Below are 22,148 nucleotides of genomic sequence, written 5' to 3'. Positions count from 1 at the left end.
CATACACTGACAAAAAGTTGGGTAATAGCGAGGTATTTACAAAAGGTGAAGTGATGGGAGGAGGGAAGATTTGTTTGGTATTTGATTTATGGATATAAGAACAATATGAGTAAATGCAAAAGGCGGGAGTGATTTACTTTGTTGGTGGGCTTGCGCCCAGAAAGCCATGGGGCAAGGGCTCACCTGGATCTGTATCACGTGTCTTTTTGAGGAGGAGGAGCTAAGATGGCGGATGAGGGTATGGGGTAGTATCTGGGCTGTCACTGTACATCCTTGCTCTATGCTTTCTGATATAAGAATGAGAATGGGGTACAGAGCTATATTTATACGTACAGGTAAACAATAACAAAGTAACAAGTGGAATGAGTTAACAAAAGCTGGAAGCCAGTATAAATATAGCTCTGTACCCCATTCTCATTACCCCCAACTCCGAAACGTTGTGTTCTCATAATAAAGAAGTTGATATCCATAAAAATCTTCATTCTTATGTATTTCTCTTCTGAATGCCCTTCAAAGACTTGAAACGATATAACCAATAATCAGTCTGTATGTAAGGGTGTTGGGTGATGAAACAAGCCACCAAATGTTTATAAGATAAACTTGCAATAAAATTTATATAATGGTGGCTATACATGATATGTATTCACACCTGTTTTCTTTCAACGGATATCTTTACAACACAATTAAACAATGAGGACTTGTTTGTACTTGTTTGTATGACTAGACACCCTTGCAAAAAGATCATGAATTCTTCATGAATTCTTCATGAAAACGTCATGAAGAATTCATGAACATTAAATGAGACATCTCCTTCATGAAGAGTTCATGAAGATACTTCATGAAGAGTTCTTGAAGAATTGATGGAGAGAGTTCATGAAGAGTTCATGAAGAATTCATGAACATTAAATGAGAAATCTACTTCATGAAGACTTCCTGAAGAGTTCATGAAGATACTTCCTGAAGAGTTCATGAAGACCCCCCTGAACTGTTCATGAAGACTTCCTGAAGAGCCTTTTTCTGCAACACAAGTCACATAATCTGACCATGCCATGCAAGCTGGCAGGCAACATATAAATTCATCACCAATAGATGTAACATAGATTAAATATCAAGCAGCAAAGAGGACACACAGAAAACTAGATTTTGATGGGTTTTCCTTTTTATTCAAATCTTCAGCAGACAATTCTGATTAATTATTTAAAAACAACACAAGAACCTGTATCCAAACATTGTGCTCTAGAATTACAGAAGCTGTCATCCATATATACTTGTTCTATCTTTACTACAGCTTGGATGTCAATCAGTCTGTATCCAGGAAAATGAACTCATTAGGAACACCATTTCATGCAGTAGATTGTCATATACAATTTCAGAAAGTGTAATCCCTTCAGACTATATGTTTTTTAAGTAGACAATGAGAGTCACAACCAACAGAGAATTTAAAACAGGGCCTATAATCATCTACCTGGAAGTTGTACATGAGGCATCACAATTAATCTCAGAAGAAACAGAATGGAAGAACCTTCAGGAAGAGTAGTGGTAACATCACTGAAGATGCCCACATTGGCTTAAGAATGGTTAGTGTCTGAGTGAGTTGAGTTCCAGCAATATCACGACAAGGAACCCAAGAGAAGGGCTACATACATTGTACTCATGTTACGAATCAAACCCAAGTCTTCAGTGCGAAGAGTGAACACTTTGGCTCAGGAATATAATCATCGAGCAGAACTTCATCTTTGTGTTTCAACATTTGCATGATTAGGACTATTTCCTCAGAATCGCCCCCATTTCCTCAGAATCGCCCAGTGGAAATCTGAAAAACATTGCAACCAACAACATTTAATCATAGTCTTTCCATTTCAAAGAGTCTAAAGCAAATACTGAAACTTTGTTGTTTAAAAAAAAATAATTGCTCAAAATGTTAAGTATATATAACTTCTTTCAGATAATTTTTCACCTGATTAATTAAACAATTTTAAATAATTCAATAATTTAATTTTACACTGATGACCTTAAATTATTTTTTTAATACAAAGAGTGCATATCCAGTAACAAAACTGACTTCTAAATCACTAGTCTACATTCATAATCAAATATATTCTGAAATATCTGCATTTCCCAACCCTTAAAATAATCAGCATATCATGAAATAGAAAAAACGTATCTTCATGTAACTGAACCTATTTCCAACTCAAATAGATGACTAAACATTGCGGCACATTCACTTTTAATTTACAATCGGTAATTATTCCAAAACTGAATACAAAAACGACAGAGAGAAAATGAAACATCCCTGAAAGTGCCTATAGCAATTATCTCCCTTTTCATTTGAATTTATTTTGTTGTTTAAAATCTAAGCCAAACAAACTTAGCACCAAACTAGCACCTTGAACTCTGACACCATCTGCATGTGCTCAGATTTAAGTCACCAGCGTTACATGCCCCTGTGTAAGTCCCATCGTACACAAAGTTCACATTATCATTCCGTACACATTACTGATTTTCCCTTCTGAGACTAAGAAACATACACTGTGTAAAAACAACACTTGTTACACTGCTATATGTTTAAAAAATGTTTCTGTCATTCTCCTCAAAGAGAGTTGCTTATCCCTTCACCAAAGTTTGTATATGCATATTCCGGCACTCAAAATAATTTCAAAATTGTTGTTATTTACGTACCGCTCATGGAAATCACCTTGGGATGCATCCATAGGCAGTTAATCTAGTCGATTCTTTTATCTTGAGTCAGTTCTTGACATATCCATCGTTGTATTCTCCACGAAATGCGCGAATCGCAAATTCATTAGTGATATTCATCGCCTGAATCGTTTTCTTTTGGCGAAGTTGCATTTGGCGCCTTCTGCCTCGCTCTCGCGCTCGAAGACAGCAGCAATGGTGTCATGCCGGGAAACAGTCGCGTTTTTCCGTGTCGAATGTTGCAAGTTTGAAGTAAAGACATTTTTTGATAGAAAAGAAAAAATTAAGTGTAAATATAAACCTTAGATCGGGAATAAATCGTGTCTATAAATAAAATAAGCTGTATGATTATTGGTATCCGTTCTTAAAGTCGCAATAGATTTCAGAGGAACGAAGGGCGGGGCAGTTTTGGCGCGAAAGTTACTCCATCATACCAACAGTGTATAATTTCTCATCTTATGAACAATTAATGGCAAGAATTACAATATTTAGGTATCAATATCGAAATTAGAACTTGTCAATATACATGTCGTATTATTGTCAATGGCGGGGATCCCGTAAAAACATGTTCTGAGTTCACGTTCCATTGTCGATCATAACTTGGAAGAATAGTTTATGATGCACATGTCCCTGGTCGTAAATTTTATTTCATTAGTCTAAACTGACGTAGTTTTAGGGTCATATCATGCTGGACAGGGTGTGACAGTGGAATGTGTCCTGAAAATGAGAGCATTGAATGTTTTCAACGAGAAGATCAACTTGCGGGTTAAGAAAGCTGTCAGAAGCATGGCGATATCAAAATATTTTTCCACATTTTATTTTTTTTAGTACCGAGTCGACTGTTAATGTTTTTGACAGTTTTATGTTTTTGCTTCGTTATGGACTTTGCGGAAGACGTTCTTGTGATAGTAAAGTATCTGCATGCATGTCCGATTGTGAGCAATCACGGGAGAAATTCAAAGAAATGAGACGATTTTGACAGGAAAACTTTACTTTATGGAGTAAATATGAATAAGGAAGACAAGTAGAATAGAAAACTTCCACAGTACCAACTGGTTACGCAGCTATTTTAAGAAGGTAAGTTTTAACTTGAACTGTCCCTATGTTACTAAAACAACTCCTGTTAGGCACAGAATCGTTTAGCGTTCTTTCATGCATTGTTTGTTGTATAAATTATGAAACAACAACAAAAGTTACTAGACAAACACTAGTAATGCCACGAGAGATATGATTTACAGATAATTTAAACATAATTAAATATGTGGAAAGTATGTTTATGCCTCATCTGTAATTGTTTACATAACAACTTATCTAACATGAATAAAAGTATTGTAGCTTGTAATATTTATTCTGTATTTTCTTTTTAATGTAGTTTACTCTGGAAATTTGTAGTGAATAAGATTAGACTTACTTCATGAACAAAAACTTCATGAAGTAACATATAACTTCATGAAGTGTGAAATTACTTCATGAAGTTGACGAAGTCTTCATGAAGTGTGTCTTCATGAAGTAAGTTCATGAAGATTTAAGCTAAAGTTGATGAACACTTCATGAACTCTTCATGAACTCTGCATGAACTTCATGAAGACTTCATGAACTCATGAACTGAGTTTCGCAGGGGCAGTTTCCTGTCATCCCCAAAACCTACCAGGGAAATCAGGTGTGATTACACTAATTAGTCTCTGCTAATTAGAGTCGGGCAATCAGTGAGGGATTCCAGGTGTTGAGGGGTGAAGTGGTTCTTGGGCCTAATGAGTTAAAATGTGGTTTCTGTTTGCATATTTGATGTCTGTTATAGTTTGTTGTACTGATCCACCCTCTGTCAGTGAAGCCCAGCATAGTCATATGGTGACTTTGACATATAAAGATTTGGCTAATTACAACTAACTCAATCGCTGTATTTACATGGGCGATTGTCTTATTATGAGCACACCAGTATTCGTTGTCAGTGCCTCTCGTACTTAGGATGTCTTGTGTTTTTAGGGTTGTGGAGATCAGGGTTATCAATTGTGTTCAGTAATCGAGTGGTTCTGCTCACTGACTTGGTGGACACACATCATCATATCCCATTTGTGTAGATCAGGGGTCCTGCTGTTGATCACTGACTTGTCTGTTCCAGGTTCATTTATGTACAGACCACTGCCATATACCTGGAATACTGCAGCATGGTGTTAAACACCAACCAAACTATTCTTGTCTTTCTAGTAATATCTGAACTGAAACTGCACCAATGTGCCATTTCTCCTCCACGGGATATTAAGATGACAGACATTGTAACAGATGCTGCATATCTCACCAGCACAAAGGTGGATGCCCTCTTGTGTCTTCTCACATCATAGACACAGAAGAAGGCTTGGTTTGTGTCCTCTGCAGAATCCCCAGAGATTGGATGATCTGGGCAAAATGATATTACCTCTAGCCTCACACCCATCATATTCCACAGATCCGGAAGGGGAGTGACTAGAGCATAGAATTTACTGAAGCAGTTTACAAAATTATTTAACTTGGCCGTCTATCTTACCAAGAGGTATTTCAGTTGATTACATCAATTTGGAAGGCCTTGTGCACTGAGCTGCTTGTGACATATTGGCACAGAAAGCATCTGGGTCATGTCAGTCTGGCACCAAGACTGTGTGTTTTCATGCTTCATTTGAGAATGTTAGAATACTCTCTCAGCGATGAGTTAGCATATCATCACTGCCAAAGGCTAATTTGCACATCACATGACAGGACATTTCTCTTGTTTGTACACAAATGCACATCTTCTTGAATAAGAAGAGACTGGTCCAGCACAAGCTGTTTGGCTCAGTCTTCATAATGTTTTACATAGTTTCATAGTTATTCATCTTCAACTGTGACAGTAAGGTTTATAACAATACATATTTATATATCAAAGGATTAGGATGATTTACTCTTCATCATCTTTGATGACAGGTAATAGTGCTATACAGCCCATGTAAACAAATGATTGCTACGCAAATTGACATAGTGTTGTTAGGATATTTTCTTAGTGAAACTAAACCATTCTATTAATTATGTTTAATTAGATGTGTAGATTCGTCAAAAATAAAAGTTAAGAAATCTGTACATGAAACATGTGATACATGAAACACTGGGTAGGAGGGAGTAATCAAAAGTGATATCATCACAACCATATCTAAGATCACCGTAAGTCTTCAGATACATACAGCTGCCTTGATAACTTGGTGTGATGTCATGAGGAATGTGTACATCAGAATTTATGGCAGTGATGGAACTTAACTATTATTATCTGATTTATACACAATAACATGTTCTTGTTTTTGGTTTCTTTCAAAGAGCTGTCCACTTTATGATCATGTCCAGTGTTATTTAGGAGGTATGCATGATGGGCTCAGTCTTCTGTCCATCGGTTTGTGCAAATTCGGTGAACATACTTTAAAACTGTTCAATATTTCTTCATCTAACTTTACACATAGAGTGTGGATGTAAACTGGTGCCTTTTGGTAGTTTTGGGTTTCTGAATAAAATAAATTTTTCATTTCCTTGGATAAAGTTTGACGTTGACAGAGATTGGAGGCAGTGCTCTTTTCCAGAGGAGAAGTTTAAAACCTTTCAATAGTCTCCTTGCCCTTTGTTGGTATTTAGGAACTTCATGACATAATCGAACCCTGCCACATTATTTCATGTATCTTCAAAGTTTATCAAACCATGGAAGCACTCACACAATCTGCTGTTGATACAAAAATGTTAGTATAGTTTACAACTGAATGTTTGTTTAGATCTATGTGAAGAACAATATTTATATTACCTTAAAGTTCAGGATTTATCTGAATATGATGGCAATATTTATATTTTCAAATTTGTTATTCAACATTCTTCTGATAAAAGCAGAATATTTGTCATGTTTGTTTTTCCAAAAGTGTGTCTTTTGAATTTATGTGAAAGTTTCAAGATGCCCTGCAAAGATATTTCAGAATGCCTTTTGCGCTGATGAAGATTGTCTACCATACATTGTATACATAGTGTGCTGGCATAGACATCACCATTGTAGGGGATGTTGATGACTTTGTCTTCTTTTCTATTTATTGACATAGTCCAAATTATATGTTAGACAGTGCATAAAGTGATATAAAACAGCTGAATCATCAGACAGCTTAATATGAATATACACCCTGTGAGTATTTGTCAATATAGGTAACTGCCATGTAAATTAGACCTGAGGTGTGAGAAAAATAGATGTTGTCTTTTTCAGATGCACATTGAGGCAGCAAAGATGCTACAGTTCTCTGAAGAAGAATTTGTGAAGGCTCTTGAATGGGGAAACTGAACGTCGAATGAGTCTATTAACAATCTGCTGATATGGGAAAGCTTTTATTTCTCAAAGGGTGCACAGTGCCTCGTCACCTACCAGTTCATGAAGCTGAGTTCAGACCAGGGAGCAACCAGGGGCAGCCTCTGAAACAAAAGCACTTGTTATCAACTAACCCGGTCAAAGACATCCCTGCAATGTATGTAAGTTTTCAGAATAAACTCTGTACAGTTTTTGACTAGTACTTAGTTTTTGTCAAAGCAAACAAGTTTTTGCAAGGACAAACTGCATGTTCAGCAGGCATGATATAAATCTGAACAGGTATGAACTAACTGGATACATAATGTCATTCAGACAGGGGGCAGATGTAACATATGTTACATTTGGGATTACACTTTCTTAGTAAAATACATATTCTAGTACTTTTGTTGGGTCCCATCCGGGATTCGAACCCACACCCTCAGGGGCTTCTATTCACCAGCACACAAAGTCAGCTGCCCTGACCACTCAGCCACTGTGACTTTCAGTAAAGTGTAAGTGTGACAGCTGGTAGCCTAGACTGCAATCTTTGTGTATAAATCTGATATGTGTATATTGGCAGCATCTGAGTGGAAGTTGGGGTGGCTCATTGTCACATTTGACCCCTTTGTGAATGGAACTCTTCATCATAATTTGGTGATAATGCTGTGGTTGTAAATGTTTGAGATTTGCATCACATTAGACATATTCCCTCAACATCCTGCAGATTTCCTATGAAATACAGTTCAAAGCACACCATTGTGTAACATGCTGTAGGTAGCCAACCATTGTGTAACACACTCCAGGTAGTCAACCTCTGTGTAACATGCTGCAGGTAGCCAACCATTGTCTGACATAACACAATCCAGGTAGGCAACCATTGTGTAACACACTTCAGGTAGCCATCCCAAGTGTAACATGCTCCAGCTAGCTAACCATTGTGTAACTCACTCTCTCTTCTGTTCATCACTGGATTGTTTGGTCCAGAGAAGACTTAAATTCACTCACTCTCTCTCTCTTTGGGTCACTTCCTCTTATCTGGTGATCTCAACCTCCCAGTCTCAACCGTCAAAAGTACTCACAGGTTTAAAAATGCAACTTTCCGGAACATTGAAGAAGGTCGGATCCACCCAGTTTGTTTGATTTACCAGCACAGTGGATCGCATCGTCGGCACTGAAAACAACAGGTTTAAACTGCATGATTTGTATTGAATGTGGATTTCTACATAACTCGTGTATCCTATGAATATAAACTCATTTGACAATTTAATTATTCTTGGTTACGAATTTCCAAGTTCCTCCACTACCGTTCCTGTAGTTTTGTTATCAACTTTTCTCCTGCTTGAGAAAAGAGCGATGGTACAGGGAATATCAAATAATACAGACACATGTCAGTTCATTAACTATCAGGTCAAGAAAACCTGTATGTGCCCATGGGGCATACAGTATATGAACGGGATTGGGTGGTCAGACTCGCTGACTGGGTTGACACATGTCATCTGTTCCCAATTGTGCAGATCGATGCTCATGTTGTTGATCACTGGATTGTCTGGTCCAGACTCGATTATTTTACAGACTGCTGCCATATAGCTGGAATATTGCTGAGTGAGGCGTAAAACTAACCTCACTCACTCACCCATACGGTTTATGAAGACGCTCATAAATGAGTTGGAATGGTCGGACTCTGTCTTCACATGGAATTTTACATGTGGAATTTGTGCCTTGACGTTTGTTTTACTCGCTTATTCAGTTCAATGATCTGACCTAGGCACGTCACTATGTCTTTTGCTTTAATGGGCAAATTTTTTAAACGGAAAATATCTTTAAAACGAGAACATGTATTCAGTGTAGATCTGAGTACAACCGCTGTCTGTCCGTCATATGTAATTCCTGCAATGTGTATTCTTGATCCAGGATCAGTGCGCGGCTTGCGTTATTACAGTAATTATATACACACTGACCACTGGTCATAGTAAGCTTCTTGATCATTTCCGCAATGCTGTAATCAGGTACCTGATAATTTCCCCCTAAAAGTCATAACTGGCCACCTGTGAATGATTCTTGGTAATTAGTTTGGATCAACTGCAACAGTTTTATGAAAATATCACAACACTTCAGTTTGTATGTTTGTCTGTTGACTCCTGCATTCCGTGTCCCTCGTATTTGACCGGTTTTACGCACACCCAGGGAGATCGACAGGTTTTGGTTTGTACATAGTTTATTTCTCTGTAAACGTTCAGACCCCACACAGAGGCACTGTAATTAAGGCCAGGTTGAATGAAGCTGTCAAAAAATTGGTTAACACAAGGTGACTTACTACCCTGAACTACTGAACATGGCAGTCCCTAGGGCTTTGAACACTTTCCTGTAATTGCAGTGTTCACACTGCTCATGAAGTACGTCCACAAATCTTTTTGACAGCATGATATTCCACGACTCTACTATATATCTATATGGGAATCCCCGTCCTGTCACCAGGAAAAAATATAGTGTGGTATGAGACAACCTTCTGGAAAGGCAGCTGAAACTAAGCATTTGCAAACATTTGTAAGCAATTCAATCATCCAGCACTCCTACTATCGTCTGTGGAAGATTGAGACTCGTTCGGAGCAAAACATGAAGATGGTGTCAGCTCTTGTGGAGCAAACTGCGTCGATGTTGTCAGCTCAGGTAGAGCAACCAATGGATATGTTGGTCGACATCTTGTCTAAGGTGGTCAAAGATAAGGAGGAACTCCAAGAGGCAAGAGGATATGGAAGAAGTCGAGGAGAAGAAGACATCGAGGAGGCGGTCCATTTTGATATGCAGAAGGTTGGGCTGATGGTAGAATGGACCAAAAATGTTGCATATATTTTGATGACTGCCTTTGCTCTGTGGAAGGTCTTGTGCATGACCTGGAAGCACTGCAACATCAACCAAACAAGATAATTCCTAGTTTGTGCTCCCCATTGTGGCCACAAACAGGATGAAGAATAAAACACCTTCAAGAGGCCCCTTGTACATGAGCTAAAAAATGTATGAATCTCGAAAGTGTAGACCTTGCAGTTTCTAGAGCCTACAAACGATGTATGTTTTTTGTTTACATGTCTTCAAACTACAAACAATGTATGTTTTTGTTTGCATGCCTTCAAACTACAAATGATGTATGTATTTGGTTTGCATGCATCTTGTACCTTGCATCATCTTTCCTTTTCGATATGGTCAAGTATCAGATTTGGCCAAGTCTGCACAGAAATTGTTCCCCCGCCAACCACCTATACCACCGGCATCTCAAATTGTCTCTTGTATCTTGTAGCCATAGACTAGAACCATTTCTCCACTCGATGAATCGAGAAGCAGCAACAGTCTATTCTCCCTTCATATTTGGCTATGGCAAACTTTTTGCACATGTAGACTCCTTCCGGAACTTCGGTAGCTTTTCAATGTTCGCTGCATGGGGGGGCTGCTACTTCCATGTCCTTGGGCCCGCCATAGTTGGGTAATGGTGTGTGTCGAATATTGTCCCGATTTCTGTGTGGTGTCTTCTTTTCCCCGCTAGCTGCCGGAAGCTACAAGAATCTTTCTCCTTGCATGGACAATTACCCACCAATTTGTTGAGGACTGTGTATTGAATACTCCACTGGAGGCAGCCGTGGTTGAACAGTAGTATTATTAATGGGGGTTTTAAATCACTCTCAATATAAGCCCTATACTTATCAATAACATGGATCTAGACCCCCATATTCACAAACTCTGGAAAAACAGACACAACCTGTCTGCATTCACACAAGCCCACTGTGTGGGCTGCCTCCACTGTGGATTGGCCTATTTCCTTTACTACTCAAATGTTTAAATGCGTACCTGCTCAGAGCTGGGTCACAGTGTGCGTGGTCGTGCTGGCTGAGAACCTCATCAGTAATCATGTGCGATATTCAGAGTAACTATACCCATGGAAAAATTTAAGGGAATGCAATTGTTTCTTAGGGCGTTTCAGAATTTCTGTTTAACTTCAGCGCTGTGTATTTTCGTTTTCGTGAAGAGCAGTTCACTCAAACTCACCATACTGCTTTCCATGCACATGCACTACATGCTCCTGAAGTTACATTCACTTAGATTTACACGTTACATGTATGCGCACTGTCAAACACAATGGTTAAAACATTCACTTTGGCACAGAAATGGGAGGCAGTTGGCATGGTTAATGGTGGAAGCTCGTTACGACAAGTTGCAACAACTTTTCACAAGTCTGTTAACGTGATATCCAGACTTTGGAATCTCTATAGAGCGACTGGTGACGTCAAAATGAGGCATGGTCGGGGACGGAAAAAGAAAACCACCCCACAGGATGACCGGACCCTACGCCTTATTGCTCTGCGAGACAGGTTCAAATCCTCCTCCAAAATCAATACTGTTCACGTACAGTGCTTAAATCGTCTTAAATCGGCTGGTCTAAAAAGCCGCCGTCCTTTAGTTGGAATCAACATGACTGAGCAACACAAGTGCTTGAGACTGCAGTGGGCACAGAACCATGGAGGAAGAACCGTACGTCAATGGAGAAACACCATGTTTAGTGATGAGAGCAGGTACAAACTAGACCATAATGACGAATTCGAGTTTGGAGACGCATTGGGGAACGTCACAGCGCCTGCACCATCAACAGCATGATCGTTATGGAAGGGGCTATGTTATGGTGTGGTGAGGGTTTACCTTTAACCACAAAACAGATCTTGTGGGTGTTTATGGCAGAATAACAGGTGTACAATATCGTGACGAGATCTTGAACCTGATTGTGACCCCCTTTGCGCGTACAGCAGGTTGAATGTTCGAGTTCCAGCGTGACAATGCCCGCCTTCACATCACTCATGTTTGTCGGGACAGACTGAGGGCTGCAGGTGTCCGGGTGCTGCAATGGCCGGCTATAAGTCCTGACCTTAACCCCATTGAGCATCTTTGGGATGTTCTTGGCTGCAATGTTCGGGACAGACCTGCTCAACCCAACAATTTGGATGAACTTTTCGTGGCTCTCAAAGGAAGAATGGCGTAGATTTCCAATTGGTACCATCTGTACACTCATTCGCAGCATGCTACAACGATGCCAAGCAGTTCTCCAGAGACATGGGGACACACCCAATATTGATTTTCATCACTTGACATAAGCCTTTTGATCTGCATGAACTTTTCTCTTACTGATTCAAAGATTCAAAGTCACAGCTATTTCATGTGTTCTCTTAAATTCTGCGCTAGGCTGGGGTCTCTACCATGACGTGCAGTCGGCTGTCCACAGGGGTGTGGGGTGTTCCCACCACAGGACCCCCTATATTGACTACAGCGAAACAGTTTAATGTGTATCTTCTTTCATGCCGTTGGTTTTCATAATAAATGCCTTTTGGACTTGTTGTAGCCCTTGTTTTATATACTGTTTTTTCTCGTCCTCACTTACAGAATTTGTTATAGGAACCTTCAATCTAATCTCAAGGAACCTTCAATCTAATCTCATTCTTCATTTTGTTGTATTTTTCTGGTTCACCTGTGATCAAACGAAACTCCTCTTCTGAGATTACATTGTCATTGAGTGCAGTCATGTTTAACTTTGATACAGCAAGTATTCTAATTTCATCGTGTTTCTTTGCTTTACGATTCAATTTGCAGGATACAAATTTAAACACCGACCCAACTGTTCCTGCCACTACGGCTGCTAATATAAGTCCTAACACCACCGGTGAAGAAACAGCTCGCTGAAACTAAACATGCCAAGCTCGTGTTGAAAACTGACCAGCCAGTGGATTACCAAGTGGCCTGCCAAGTGGCCTGCGTCTGGCCTTCATTTTAGTAATGTTTTAGTAATGTTTTTAGGAATGTTTTAGTAATGTTTTTAGTAATGTTTTTAGTAATGTTTTAGTAATGTTTTTAGTAATGTTTTTAGTAATGTTTTAGTAATTTTTAGTAAAATGTCTGTCTGTCTGCAACAAACAGTGAGAAAGATATAACACTAGTCGTGGGTGGTAAGGGAAAACAATATTTAGGAGAAAACATAACTGCTGATAAGATTCAGAAAATGTCGGACGAATAGTCAATAAATTATACGCAAGGTATGAGGCACAAGTCGGGGCCGAGATGACAAAAGTGATAGGTTCTACTATTACCCAGATTTACACAGGCATAGCATCGCACTTTTTACTGATCCCACCGGAACGTCGACTCTATTTGTGGGAGGACTTAGAGAAGGACCTGTTTATCAATAATGCCATGAGCTATCAGTTGTGCTTTGTATCACAAATACGGTATGTATGTAGCCCCGGTGACAGCAGCGATCATCACAGCAAAGCATTGTAAATTTAATGAAACAAACAATAACAATAATATTGTAAAAGATGGATGCTGCCCAGAGTCCAGTGGACAGCCTAGTGGAGAGACCTGAAGTGGGGAGTCCTGTGGAGCCAGTGATGCAAGTCACCAAGAAGAAGAACCAAAAAAGGAGTGGAAGCTGGTAGTGAAAATGCCTTTTCAAGGGATAAAAAAAATAATTACGCATTGTGGGTAGCTGTAGGTGGTGAAGTAGTCACTGCTGCTGTTTCATTATGTATGGTCCTGCCAACAGCTGACTGCAAGAGACCTGCAATTTCCATGCCCCAACAGTCAGTTGTGTACAGCCGAGTGGGGACACCCCACACCCCGACGATGCCAGAAATAGACCCTCATATTATGTTATAATTAAAATTATATATTTCCTTAAGATATATTATGTCTGAGGGGAAAACATTTGTTAACGACTCATACCACGCATTGGTGGTTCCCGGATTAGCAGTAGGATACACTCGGTTGACTAAAATGATTATAATACAACTGACTATAAAACTCGACTTCGACCTGCAAGATATTTTTATGCTTATTGTGAATATTGGTATGACGATGGCCACCAAGGATGTTTTGATAAAGCAAGGTATTATACTTGAAAATATTTTAAAGTAATGTATATAATATGGTCATGGTAGCAATTATGGTTGGTTGAGCTCTTGTGAATGCTCTATCATTTTCTGGGAGTAATTTTTTGTTTTCTCAATTGAGAGAGTCAAATGCGGCTGAGATAGAAGCAGTGCGAAAACGACACAATATAGCTGTCGAAAAGCTACATGCCGCACAGGCTGAATACGCTAAGAGGCCTTTGAAGCTCCCCGGCTTTTATATCCACTCGATCGATATTATTTTGGGTGTCTCCCTCGTATTCACCTGGTTGATATAAGTATCTAACGAGTGAGCCATCTGTATTTTTTTTACCCTTTTTCGATGGGGTGCTGCTGCCTCTTATACAACGGATTTCATACGGATTGCGTCTACAGGCCTAGTGGAGGGTTCCCCCACACCCCCTAGTGGTCTAGTTACTTTGTGATTAAAAAAGTCAACCACCCAAGGAAGTCATACTACCCATTCAGTGTTGGGGGTCCTGCAGGCAACTGAGTTGCGGGGCCCAACAGCCGAACGCAGGTACGTGAATATTGGTGTGCAAATGTTCAACTATGGAATGATTAAATCTCTGTACTGGGTCTGCTTGCAAGATGGAAGGCCAAGTCAGCGGACTGCGTTTGTATATGTGCTCGAACCATGTGCTACTTGTGTCGCGTCCTTTGCGGTCAAGGGTTCGGCTTCCTTGTGGCGACTGGCTACGTCTACAACTGTCAGTATGTACTTGTGGGTTTTACCTCTGACGGTGTCATGTGGAAGAAACAACAGGTTGGCCTGGTGAACTTGATTAGGGATATGAATACCGAATTTTCTCCTGGGTATATATCTTGGTGCAGGTAAGTATACTTGTCATATTGCGTTTTTTCGTAACCAGGCCATGGTTTTTCTTCTGAAACACGTGCGGCTTTAGCTAATTTTGTAATGGCGTTCTCCCCCTTTCCAATATCCCCGATGGCTGTAGTAAACTTTTTTACATTATACATATGTTACTTAAATACCTTTAGTGGGGCTTCCTGCGGACAGCTGACTGCATTTCATGGTGGAGACCCCCATACCCCTCAGCTGACCACAAGTCACCCCCAGAGATCAAGGAGTGACTGTAAGCGTAGTTATTGACACCATCCGAGGCTATCCATCGTTTTGTATCCATCGGTGATAGAGACGTCTTATTCAAAGTCAACCCATATATCTTATGCCCGTCACTACGAAGAGTGTTCATATGGTGTTTGAATGTTTTTTTCTTGAATAGGGCCTGTTTGTAGAGTGTATGCTTGATATGTCTTTTCACCACATCCTTCTTCACACCTTTAGCCTTTCCTATTTCAGCGTCGTCTGCTTTCTTGATAGAATACATCTTAGGTCTCAACCCAACTTATTCAGCGATTGGTGTGCCTGCACATTCATCTTACCTAATACTTTCTTGTTGACTTGACTGTGCATGTGGTGATCTGTCAGGTAATCTCTGATGTTGTACATGTGTATATTGTTCATATCCTCGTATACGTCCGCAGTTTGAATCTCCATCAACAGTGAATCCGCATCCGTGTACAACACCTCACTCTTGGGGGTACCCCACACACCCCTATCCGGATACTGCTTCTTGAGCTCATTGTAGTAGAAGTCATATATCAGGTTTAGAAAGGTCTAGAATGCTCATACCAACATAGACCGACAAATTAAGTTTAATGTGATTCTTTTTCATATGTATGGCTGCCAAGTCATCATCGAATATAATACATCTATTGTACGCCGGGCTCGCTATCAGTGTCCTGATCCTGTCTTCCTCGTTCAACTGGACTACCTTCACGTTGACGCATTTTTGTAAATTCTCCATCATTTTACCAAATACGGAGTTGTTCATTAGTTTGTACAGGTTTTTCTTGAAGTCGTTGGTGGCCAGCTTTCACAGGTCTGTGTTTATCCTGATGTAGGGTTCCATCCATGGGTTTTGAGTGAACTTCAGTACTCAATGAACTTTAGTTAGCTTCATACCAAGTGATAGATACAGCTGTAAATTATGATAGTGAATCATATACTTTGTTTTAATCATCAAATTTGGTACCAGTTTTTCAACATTTCCTAGCGGCCCATTCATCAGGTTACTTTGATACTCAGACATCCAGTCTTGGTTAACCCTCAACCATTCGGGTGCTAGGGGGTAACTGTTATGAGACTGATGCAATTCCACCGGGTATTCTAAGTCCACTTCGAGTATACAACCCTTGTTTGAATCCGGAGCTATACTCATCACATCCCTGCGGGGTAAAGCCCCACACCATTCGAATCCCCGTGTTGGTAGATATTGACTCATAATGACTCATAGCCCAGCCATATAGGTTGTTAGTATCTAGGTAGAGTAGGTGGTTCGAAGGCCTATTAAGGTTGTATCCTTCAACATACTTGTTAGCTTTGGAATAACGTTTTGATACCATAGAAATACCCCTGTGTAACCCTTTCCCAATAAACAGATGTATATCGTAATCTGTGAATGATTCTAATTCAATACTGGTTTTCTTTAGTAAGGCATCCCATGATAGCCCTGGACTTGAATAATACCATGTGGGGCCCAACCCATATTGTTTCGAACACATTATTCTGAATATCTCAAACACATCTGCCAGCAACAACACATCCATTTTCAAATATATATAAATCTTGGTAATCACCTAGAATCTTGCAGCCTAGTTTTTCCCATACATTTTTCACGTGTACGTAATCGTCTTGTGAGTCAGATGCGTCAGTCAGCTGGCTATAGAAGCAGTCAATGGGAGGTAACTCTGTCTTATTAAACTTGGACCAATCATTCATATATTCAAATACCCTTACGTAGCAGGAAAGCTCTAGTTTTCTCTTCTGTGTATCGATTAGTTATAGCCAAGTCGTCTGGGTTATTAGCCTTGACCAAACTGTCTAGAGACGAAAGTGAACACTAACAGAAACTGAACAGCATCTATGAATCTCAACCTGTTTAACGAAAAGGATATATATCTTTCCATATTGTTTGGGACAAAGGTCATGTTGTTTTTTACCTTTGAAATAGCTTGCATAATCAAGTGTGAATCGTCGACTGTATCGACTGGTTTAATAATAGCTTCAAAATCTGCGCAGATAATGTATTGTACTGGCATCTGATTTTTATAATTGATAAATTACAAGATATTGTTGTTTTTGGTCGGCATATCTACCCGTATGGCTGTCTCCCCTACACCTAGGCAATCACCCCTGTGTGAATCCAGCAGATTGGCCCTAGAAAATCCGTGAAGGCACCTTTCAGAAAAGTGTTTGTTTTCCTTGTGTTTCGACTGGCAGTACACCAAGCGACTGAAACATGTTATCGATAGGTAGTGATATTGTTCACCTTCTTGTATTAGAAATATATTAGCTGTTTTTCTACCCTCCTTGTACAATAAAGGACTTATCCTGTGGACTATGAGTCTATTCCCTCCATGCCCAAATACGTTTATATGGATTCTGTTTTTCTATTTTTGTGCATTGAGAGATAGGAGCTGGTTCCTCTATACCATTCCAAATGATGCCATCATCTACCGGACAACTGGAAAGTCTACTGGGATTGCTTTTAGTTGGAAATTTAATGATTCTTAACGATATCCTCATGCAATTTTCCCTCATGCAATCAGTATTTCTTCTGGAACCTCGAGTGGTGTGTAGTCCATGTCTTTGTTTCTCCACAGAATGCATTTCTTGCTGCTGATGCAGTGGTCGATGGCACCACACTTGCAAGTCAAGTTGTCACTGTCTAAGTTGGTGGGTTATTTTTTCTAGGATGGCGAGACAGTCGTTGCATTCGTTATGTCTGTCCTTGGGTTCTGGGCAGTCTGCGAGTATAATTTGTAGTTTGCCTGGTACAGGTCGAAATTGGTGTGGTGGGTAGAGGTACATGAAATCGACTATTTTGCCATCTTCTACTAACTCATGAAAGAGCAGCAAATAGAGTTCAAGAAATTGTCTGGTATCGCTTGAAGAAGGTGTAGCCCGATTGCTCCTGGATTCTCTTTGTCAGAGAGGAAAACAAGTGAATTATCCAGCAGGGTTTTGAAGACAGAAGTTGTCTCATCTCGGATTCTCGTATATCTGGCTTGCAATATCTGTTTCCTCTTCACTTCCCGAAGGAACAAACGACCCGATCGGATCCCGCCATAGGCTTCATGTGATATTTTGGTTTCTGGCATTTGGGTAATTCCATACACCTACAATATGTCTATTTCGGGTGCACTTTCTATGTATCTTTTTTGGTCTCCAAATTTGTGTGCAATATTCAACATAAATCTAGGAAAAAAATTACTGCAAATTTGCAGGCGATTTTGGCTTGCGGTCCCGTACCACCATTTTATATGCTACTCTAAACCTACGTTGTAGTCTCTGATAGTGCTTGGTCTTCACACCGAACCTACGTGTATGCTGTGGTTGTCCTTGTTCGTCACACTGACGGGGAGACGCACGGAACCTACGTGTTTCTGTTTCTCCATTTCCAGACTTCAACGTCTTGACTTTGAACGTTTTTATCTCAAATGTACTTTGTTCACAGACTATTGATTGAGTACACATTTACTCCTAATACATGCTCATAAGAGGTGACTAATGGGATCCGGTGGTCAGGCTGACTGACAAAGTAAACGCTACGTCATTGTATCCCAACTGCGTATATTGATGTTGATAAGGGTGATCGCTGGATTGTCTGGTCCAGATCCCATTATCTACTGGCCGCCATCATATAGTTGGAATATTGTTGAGTGCGGCGTAAAACTATACTCACTCCTAGCACACGTATTGTGTACCTCTTAATGAATCTACACCAACAGACCCACACAGTGTCCCGTGCCTACTTTGTCATTTTATTGTACAGCTGTTACACCATACGTAAATTTTCTGCATTGTAATGACTTGTTAAAATTCCAAACTTCCAATCATTTCCTACCAGTCGAGACAGGAAGATGTCGATGAATCCCGGCAAATGATAGGTTACACAAAGTACACTTTCTAACTGACATTGGGGATGAATTTCATTATATGTCCCAATTTGAATTTGAAAGAGAAATATACATATTCAGAAGTATTATTATATCAGACCAAATATTAAATGAATATCTTTTTTGGCACCAATAAGCTATGAACTTTAAGAAAACTTTCAATTTTCTGTAAAATGTTTTGGATTTATTTCAGAAATAACTTCAACGACTTAATATGTAACTTCTCTAAATGTACATTGTATCTATCATAGTGTGTATTTAGGTTTTTATGTTGTATAAATGTAAACACTATTTAACTCTCATGCTGCAGTCTGCAGTCTGAGTGAAAATAAAAGTTCAGTTCAGTAATGACTGAGATCCACCTTGTCACATAACTGATTGTTATCGCGCTCGACAGCTGTTCACGGATCTTCATCAGCAGAGCAGCACAATATCACATGCCTGCTTTGTCATCGTATGATACAGCTATTAAAGAACCCACACCAAGAGACCCACACAGTGTCACATACCTGCATTTACAGAGCCATAAACTGTTTCTGATACCAAGGCACAGTCCTTCTCTGTGACTGACAGAAATCCCATGAGACCCTGATCAGTAATCTGGTACGACTTTGCAAACATGTGTTCCCCATACTTCTCCATAGAGCCAAACCAGTAATGAGACATCAGAGTTGAGTTAGCTGAAACAATAAACCTAAACTTCATGGTGTTTTTCTGGCATCCGGATCTGCTCATAGTGAAAAGGTCTTGCACAGCAACACAGGTGCAAATAAGACTGACATCAAAGAATGGAAGAACGTTTGCGACCCTTTCGAATGGTCTGGCATTGGTGTAGCTTATTAAATTAAAGGCACTGTTTCAAACCACCTCTCTTAAAATTAACTAATGCATTTCTTTCAATAATACTATCATCCATTAAGGAAAGTACCACATAATTAATTCCATAAATGCGAAGTTATATTGCAGTCATAGATAACATAAGTCGAATGGATTTGACTTGATTCTCGTGCCCAAAACATTATTTCAAACGAGGCCCTTAGGGTTAAGTCCTTTGGAATGCCCTTTACACACATCCTTCGCAGAACTTGTAATTGAAGCCAATTCGGCAAAAAACGACAACATCGTGTACGTCAGTTTTCGATGTACAGAGGAATGGTATAGGGGCAGGGGCATAGCACTTCAGTTTTTTCGTGTAAGCCCTTCAGGTTGCAAAGCTATATATTTAGGTAGTATTGAGGGCTTACCAACCCTTTCTTGCAACAGTCATGTGTTAACCCGGGCTTTCTTGTATAATGGTAGATTCACCCCTGACGTTTCATATTTAGTGTGATGGTGACGGTCCATCTATACAGTCTTATTTTTCGGAAGATGATGGGAATACATATGGTAATGTTGCTTTTTCATGAACAATAAATTACCGAAGTCCGGACTTCGCCCAGCCTTGTGATTACAATAGGAATTGGAGGTTGTATAATGCGCTTGGGGATTTTTTGTGTCAGTGGCACAAGTAGTTTCTGAAATAATTACATGACAAGAATCGTCCCTATGTTTCAATTTTATCTTCAGGGAGAAGTCTTCAGGAAGATAAAAGAAAGATAAAAAGTTAAAAGTGAAACATGAAGATAAAAGTGAAACATGTGGGAGGAGATTCGTGTCGTGTAATTATTTCGGTATTCTCATCACTTTTGAACGTTTTGTCAAAACATATTTATTGGAAAGAGTCCAATGTTTTCGTAGCCATCCGTAGATATTGCGGACGACACAAGAGAAAGAGATTTAGAGTTATCTCCGTTCCATCAATTTCCATTTGCCAAACATCGGTAATTTCGGTGTATCACGCTCTATTTAATGTTATTCGAAATAAAACAAAAACAAACAAAAAATGCCCCCAAAACTACCGAATACCGAATGTGTTGCTTTTGCAGCAGGGTATATTGCAATATACAACGCTTGTAAGCAGGGTGCATTTAAAATAACAGAATAGCTCTCAGCCAATCAGGAAACGACATTAATGTGTGAGGTAAGATACATGAAATACTTAGAAAAAAAAGCAATGTTACATTTTTTTTTACTTTTTTGCACAGAGTAATAAGCAGTAGACTGGGCAGGTTGCAGGAAGGGTTAGAGGGAGTGACGAGGGAGTTAAGTTATCAATATCAGTGTATATCATGTGTTGACTTTCAGTGCTGTTAATGCAATGTTTCATAAAGCAATACTTTTGCGTTCACTCTACTTTTTTGTATTAGATTATGTGACAGCTAGGAGGGGCCACCCTGTAGCTTATCTGTCGTCAACTGTCTAAAATGTCAAGCCGGCTTCAGTTGTATCAGTACCTTATGAGAAGGGCTCAACAATTACATCCGAAGGGTGTTTGTCCTTAATACATATTGAACTCATGTTGTTTCTTACGATTATGGGAAATGCCCTGTTGTGTGTATTTAGTGAATTTAGAAATATTCAAGGGTCATGAAATGACAGGATCCATGCATTTTAACCTTGTGATAAATTGCTATCTATAATGTATTTTAGCTATATCTAATTTGGCAACAGATGTACAGAGTACCCTTGCCTGGTACACAGCCGATCTTGTCCTTCTGCTGAAGGGTAGACTTAATGCACTCTCTGCCCTTTATAAGATACTGGACACCCTGCAATGCAAATACAAGTGAGTATTTCATGTGCCAGTAGCCTCGCCACAAAACAAACACATACACTTTACTTGCAGCTAAGTTACACACAGTAAATATTTAGGTTATCACTAATATGTCAGTAAATTGTTTGTCCCTCAATCAGCGTTAATTCAGATCATCAGATCATCCACTCGGCATGAATGGAAAATAAAGATTTGTCCACCCGCCCCGGAATGCGCGGAACAACTTCCAAAAGGTCAGGGTTCGAGACGGATGTTGACGCCAGTGTATCGATATAATTCCACAAACGTTCCTGGGGATAACATCTGACGACTTACAAGTATCTGTATTATGCAGGCAGTGAAGAGTAACATGGCGCACTCATGCTTGAAATATGTCGTTTGACAGTCAGTAAAAAGAATGTGAGTGATTTGTGTTCTGTTCTGTTCTGTTCTGTTGTGTGCATTACCCAAGAGACAGAGACAACCATGACCAGCTAACGCAACTTTACTGTCAGAACCGACTTTCAGCACATCGAATGGCCAGTGCGCATGTCACTTGGCGATGGGGCTAAACTAATAATGA

The 22,148-nt window shown here is 39.7% G+C and overlaps 2 protein-coding genes across 2 annotated transcripts in view; one reads left to right on the top strand and one right to left on the bottom strand.

Annotated features, from left to right (window-relative positions):
- The window catches only part of LOC137259814 (testis-expressed protein 9-like), a 139,275-nt gene extending 132,144 nt beyond the window's left edge, over positions 1-7,131 (top strand). Inside the window, exon 12 of the mRNA XM_067797431.1 lies at positions 6,932-7,131. Coding sequence (XP_067653532.1) covers positions 6,932-7,006 — 75 coding nt within the window. The 3' untranslated portion in view covers positions 7,007-7,131. The remainder of the gene's footprint in view (positions 1-6,931) is intronic.
- LOC137259815 (uncharacterized) overlaps positions 7,035-22,148 on the bottom strand; it is a 55,988-nt gene continuing 40,874 nt past the window's right edge. Inside the window, exons 3-6 of the mRNA XM_067797432.1 lie at positions 21,503-21,581; positions 19,443-19,613; positions 8,089-8,180; positions 7,035-7,134 (exon numbers count right to left, since the gene is read on the bottom strand). Coding sequence (XP_067653533.1) covers positions 7,084-7,134; positions 8,089-8,180; positions 19,443-19,613; positions 21,503-21,581 — 393 coding nt within the window. The 3' untranslated portion in view covers positions 7,035-7,083. The remainder of the gene's footprint in view (positions 7,135-8,088; positions 8,181-19,442; positions 19,614-21,502; positions 21,582-22,148) is intronic.

Source organism: Haliotis asinina, chromosome 13, assembly GCF_037392515.1.
Source record: "Haliotis asinina isolate JCU_RB_2024 chromosome 13, JCU_Hal_asi_v2, whole genome shotgun sequence".
NCBI lineage: Eukaryota > Metazoa > Mollusca > Gastropoda > Lepetellida > Haliotidae > Haliotis > Haliotis asinina.
The sequence above is the reverse complement of the archived record's forward strand: the minus strand, read 5'-3'. Positions and strand labels throughout refer to the sequence as shown.